General features: G+C 35.9%; 1 protein-coding gene across 3 annotated transcripts in view; it reads right to left on the bottom strand.

Annotated features, from left to right (window-relative positions):
- Positions 1-348: 348 nt before the first annotated feature.
- The window catches only part of LOC124619388 (zinc finger protein 160-like), a 219,771-nt gene continuing 214,119 nt past the window's right edge, over positions 349-6,000 (bottom strand). For all 3 annotated transcript variants that reach the window (XM_047145734.1, XM_047145733.1, XM_047145735.1), the window contains one exon: positions 349-2,577. In XM_047145734.1, coding sequence (XP_047001690.1) covers positions 2,461-2,577 — 117 coding nt within the window. In that variant the 3' untranslated portion in view covers positions 349-2,460. The remainder of the gene's footprint in view (positions 2,578-6,000) is intronic.

Genomic DNA, 6,000 nt, shown 5'->3' with positions numbered 1-6,000 from the left:
TGAGGCACAACACTGGCAATGCAAAAAGGTCTTCACCATGTGACAGTTGGTGCACTTTTCACCCAAGTCACTGCGCATCATCTACTGAATATTCAGTCTCAAAAGATTGTTATGGTATAGAATATATTGGCAGGTGGTTTTCATAGTAAAATTTAAATAATCAATTGCTTCAGGAGAGAATACAATGTTACTATTTCTTATCATGACTGCCAATCAGGAAAACTGCACAATTTAACCCACTGCTCAATGAGAGTCCAGTGTATTAATTACTGTGCCACCTGTGTGTGTACCAAATCAAAGAGGCAAGAGGAATGCTGTTACTGGATTAAGAGAAGTAGGAACAAGGTCTTAGTAACCAAATGCTGTTTATTGATCAATAATTAAACAACAAAGTCAGGAAAAGCTCTCCAAGAAAAAAGTGCTGATGGAGTACATAAAATTTTGTATTCACAATCACACACTCATACAAACTTCACACTGAAGTACAACAAGTATATGGATGAAAAATTTCTTGCAGTTACTAGGGCTGCTAAGAAAAGAAGCATATTTGATTTTTAAATAGTTTTGGATTAAACTGCAGCCTGATAGGCGAAAAATGAAGTTCTATAAATGGTCACCAGAATAGACTACACAATTTTATATGAAAACAATCCACTGCTAATTAACCACATATAATTCTCTTTAAACCCTAACAGATGTACATCCATCAAAATAGTTTTATTTTGCACAATCACAGTAAATTATCTGTGTAATAAATGTATAACATTTATGCTCTGACATGTTATTGTCGAATTTCTCACTTATTAAATGACACAATCCTTCTTTGTAGTAATCTTCATCTATAGTTTCCAAAAGTATGATCTTATACACATGTACTACTAATTAGTCAAGTATAAACAAAGTGTATGAATTGTATTCAAAACATATGTATGATCAAATATAATAGTTATTTAATTGTGAAATAATAACAACAACAACAACAATAATAATAATAAAACTGCTAGAGTCTTCTATCTCAATTTTTTAAAAATCTAATCCTAAAACGAGATACTAATGACATTCATCAGACACTGTTTTGACATCTCATCAAAATTCAAACACAAATATCTCAATTTACAATGGTCAAAAGCACATTAGTCGTAACATCTATATAAAACACTTCTCTGATACCTCATCCAATTTCAAACAGAAGCATCTTATTTCATGCTGGCAGAATGAAAATTAGTAAACACTTCTATGACATCAACTTTATAACTTTATTACATTCAACAATAAAAATAATGCAACAGAATATTTTAAACATTCATATATAGACATATATATATATATATATCGTAATTAAACAACACCTCATATTTAACAACTATCTTTTCAGGTTTGTTATTTTTGTTGACACACTGTCATCATTTGATTGCCTATTTACAAATGATTCTATCGAAACAACAATGAGCACTACACAAAATTTGAGCTGCAAAACTATTTAAACAACAGTATAACAACATCCACAGAAGGTGAAAATATTTGAAAAAATTACAGCTTTCTCATGTGCATCAATTGTAAGATGCAAATACAAGTTAGTACAAATGTTGCTACAAGCTAGAGACAGCAAGGATCTCGATTTAACATGAAATTAGATGGATAAATAGTACAAGACAAAACTTAACTATTTTTTATGATGTTTACTACACCGTCTATCATGGCAAAGTAATTAATGAGAGTATCTTTTAAAAGCACCAGTTTTAACAGATATTGTAAACAATGTGGTACCTAAAATGAATGTATCAGTTCACACACAACATTTGTCCAGTTACAACTAGAAGGGAAAAGCTACTAACTTTAGGAATCAAATGCATGTAAGAAGAGCAAATCCTTTTTTCCCTCACAAAGCAAATAAATAAAGATCACACAAGATTAATAAAATTCCAACAGGAGTGCCTGAAACCTCCACAAGCAATTACCAACTGTAACAATGGCTACAACAATCACCAATAGTGGAAGCAATGCTTCAACCTACACATGTAAAAAAATTTCACATTGCACTTGTAGTGCTCCCTGTAGCATGACAATTGCAGCCCTGATTCCTGCAAATACCTTTTCTAGAGACTAGTATTAAAATATTAGTGGACTTGCACTCCTCTAAACAGCAATACCAATTGCATCCAAAACAGAAGGTGAACAATAAAGCTAAAGTGTCGGTGAAGACAACAAGAGCTGTCTCCAACTGACAGATTCATCTGCCAAAGGAGAACAGCCCACCCAATCTCTACACATGCAGAGTGGGTGAGGAGGGGGTGCCTCCCGGCCGTACCCCCAGGCCCCCAGACAAAAACCCAGGCACAAAGGCCGGGGCAGTGCCAGCACAAACCAAAAATAGATGCCACCAACCACAGCTGGCAGCAACTCCAAACCAGGGTTCATCCTGGCATCCAAAAAAATCCACAGCAGGAGATCTTGCATTGCTCAACGTGGAGGCTCCGCTGCTGCAAACGGAACCAGTTCCGAGTCAATTGCCTGTTGCTGCCACGGTGATGCAGCAACACGCAAGAAATGTCCTCCTGGAACTGTTAGTCGCAGTTCCTGTGCCGACAAAATTAAATTTGTGTTGTGTAAAAATAAAACAACAACTTATTTATAGTAAAATAAATTTATAGTTATATTAACTTATATTTTTACATGTAACATAGACCGTTTTGATGACTGTGACTGTATAGTAAATTTATGAATTAATAAAAAGTGACTCAAGCAGTAGAAATTAATTTTTAACTAGCATGATGCATTTTAGTAGCATAATGCCACCATCAAGCACGTTCTCAACCAAAGTTTCCGTCAATTCTGTAACGGTCTTGTTGCAGATTTCTGGACGTGGGCCATAGGGTGGAGAATTGTAGGACTCCCCTTGATAGATCAGGGGTGCACTACATAAAGGAACCAACTACTCTAACTACTTGACTGACCAGAGTGCTTGTGTAGTGTATACAGCACTTTGTTTAGGCTAGGCCATAGTTTGAGGTCCTCTGATGATCGCTCACCAGTTGATACGTATAAAATGAAATCGGACTGCCAGCAAGGTAAAGACACTTTGGCTGTCAGAACTTTAACAGTAAACTATTGAAGTATTCATAACAAAAATCCCCCCCCCCCCAAAGGAAAATTGTCAACTCAAATTATTCTTGGAACCAAGAGCTAGATGAAACCTGAAGCAGAAAGCTCCAAAATATTTAGCAAGGCATGAACGTTCATCAAAAGGACAGATTGGACATCATAGGAGTTGCTGTCAACATATATACTGTGCCTATCAAGCTTGAAATTCCGTTGGATTGTGTAGTTATCTGGATGCAAGTAGCAGGCCTGGGTGAACTAAAGTTACTTATCAGATCTTTTTACTGCCATACCAGTTGCAGAATCATTCAAAGAAAGACCACACTCAGTAGTGCAAAAGTACCCATGTTGTGCAATATTAGTTGAAGGCGAGTTTAATCTGTGGAGTATGGACTCCAAAGTCTATGGATTCACTGCAGGTGGTACATACATATAGTTATGTGAAGAACTTTTACACATTTTCCAAAAACTGACTTGAACAGCTAGTTAGACAACCCACATGTAATGGAAGTATTTTAGACCTTATGAATAGTGTCATTATAAGGCCAGGGATTAGTGATTGTGATCTCATCATATAGATGATGATTACTAAAGTTAATAAATCCATCAAGAAGGCTAGAACAGTATTTATCATAGAAAGAGCAAACAAGTAGTTGTCAGCACTCCACTTAGACAATTAATAGACATCATTTAGTTATAATACAATGCATGTACAGGAATTATGGCCAAAGTATAAACTGATTGCAAATCACCTCATGGGTAAATATATGTTGAGTAAAGGGATTAAAAGCAGAAAGACCCACCATGGTTTAATAATAAAAGTCAGAGAATGCTGAGAAAGCAAATTTTACAAAGTTGTGGCAAAGTCACACAGAAGAAAAGTGACCATGGTTAACCATAAATGTGGTCTGTAGAAAGCTGAGTAGGTCCCAAGGTAATAATTCATTAACTGAATACAAAATGACTTTATTGGTTATTTTTGTATGCACTACATATAAATACTGTATCATCATAAAGCAATGTGACTGCATGTACAAAACATATTCCACTTCTGTATTACCAGAAATAATATGGTATCTTGTAAGCAGCCTGTACTTTTTTTTAAAAAAAATATTTTGCTCTGAATATTGTCGTCTCTTTCAATTATAAATTTGAAATATTGTACTGAATTATTGTTATTCATAATAATGTCTTTGCCAAGCTTGATAGTACTGTAGCACACCATAGCCATTCATGTAATGCCATCTGGTGTTAGAATTTATTTGCTTTGTACACAATTCAGGATTCTTGTTCAGTCTGTTCATGTTGGTTATGTTAATATCGCCTAACTATCTCACAATTAGAAGAACCACGCATATTGGTTTTGTAACTGCTTTTTTATTTCTTGTATAGTTACAAGTAATCCTCTATTTTTGACAGATTATCTGATGATGACGTGTGCCAAAATGCATCAGTCTGGATCAATAAAGTCATTTTGTATTCAGTTTATGCTGTATCACCTTACAACCTTCTCAGCTTTCTACAGATCAAGTAAATAAAGAGTGTTGAACTTTTGGTTCAAAAAAAGAATGCACAAATGTCAACAGGCAAACGTTTGTAACAATTCTTGTGTATGTAAAAAGACTGATGTGAAAAGCATACAACAGCTTCCACCATCATACATTAGCAAAAGATACTGTCAAGAATCCGAAAAAATTCTGGTCCTGCATAAACTCGCTGAGAGGGTTAAAGGCTTTTATACAGTCACTCATCGACCAATCTGGTATGGCAATAGAAGGCATCAAAAGGAAAAGTGAAGTTTTAAATTTTGCATTTAAGAAATTACTCACACAAGAGGATTGTGCAAATATACCACGGTTTGACATAGCACAGACTTCTGTATGGAGAATACTGGTATAGAGCAGCAACTGAAAGAGTTGAAAACTAAGAAGTCACCAGGTCCAGATGGAATAACTGTTCAGTCTTACAGTGACTATGCTGCGGCAATGGCTCCTTACTCAGTTGGCATTTATCATGAATCTCTTGTCCAGTGCAGAGCCCCAAGCTAATGGAGGAAAGTGCAGGTGACTGCTGTATATAAAAAGAATGGAGCCGCATAATTACAGACCAATATCCTTAACATCAGTTTGCTGCAGAATTCTTGAACACATTCTGAGTTCAAATAAATTAATTTCCTTGAGACAGAAAAGCTTCTTTCTACAAATCAGCATGGATTTAGAAATCATCACTCATGCAAAACTCAGCTTGCTCTTTTCTTGCATGGCGTACTGCAAACCATGGATGAAGGACAACAGGGAGATTCCATATTCCTACATTTGCAGAAAATGTTCTACAAGGTGCCCTACTGCAGACTGTTAATGAAGGTACAAGCATAAGAAAGGATTCCCAGATATACGAGTGGCTCAAAGAATTCTTAAGCAATGGAGCCCACTACACTGTCCTTGATGGCAAGTGTTCAATAGAGACAAGGGTATCATCAGAAGTAACCCAGAGCAGTGTGACAGGGCCTCTATTACTCTCTATATACATAAATGATCTGACAAGACAGGGTGAGGAGGAAATCGTGATTTTTTGCTGATGAAGGTATCACTGAGTGACTGTAGTAGGATACAAGACAACTTGGACAGAAAGGAACTTTGTGTGACACATGGCAGCTTGCTATAAATGTACAAAAATGTAATCCTGTGGTGTCAGAATACAGCATTTAGTAGTGAACTGCTTGAAACAGTCGTGTTGATTAAATATCTAGGTACAGGACTGTATAGCAGTATGAAATCGACTGAGCATGTAAGAATGGCAGCAGGGAAGACAAATGATTGACTTTAGTTAATTGGGAGAATTTCAGGAAAGTGTAGCTCATCTATAAAGGAACAGCATATAGCACATTACTGCAACCCATTA

Source organism: Schistocerca americana, chromosome 6, assembly GCF_021461395.2.
Source record: "Schistocerca americana isolate TAMUIC-IGC-003095 chromosome 6, iqSchAmer2.1, whole genome shotgun sequence".
In the NCBI taxonomy this organism is placed as follows: Eukaryota; Metazoa; Arthropoda; class Insecta; order Orthoptera; family Acrididae; genus Schistocerca; species Schistocerca americana.
The sequence above is the reverse complement of the archived record's forward strand: the minus strand, read 5'-3'. Positions and strand labels throughout refer to the sequence as shown.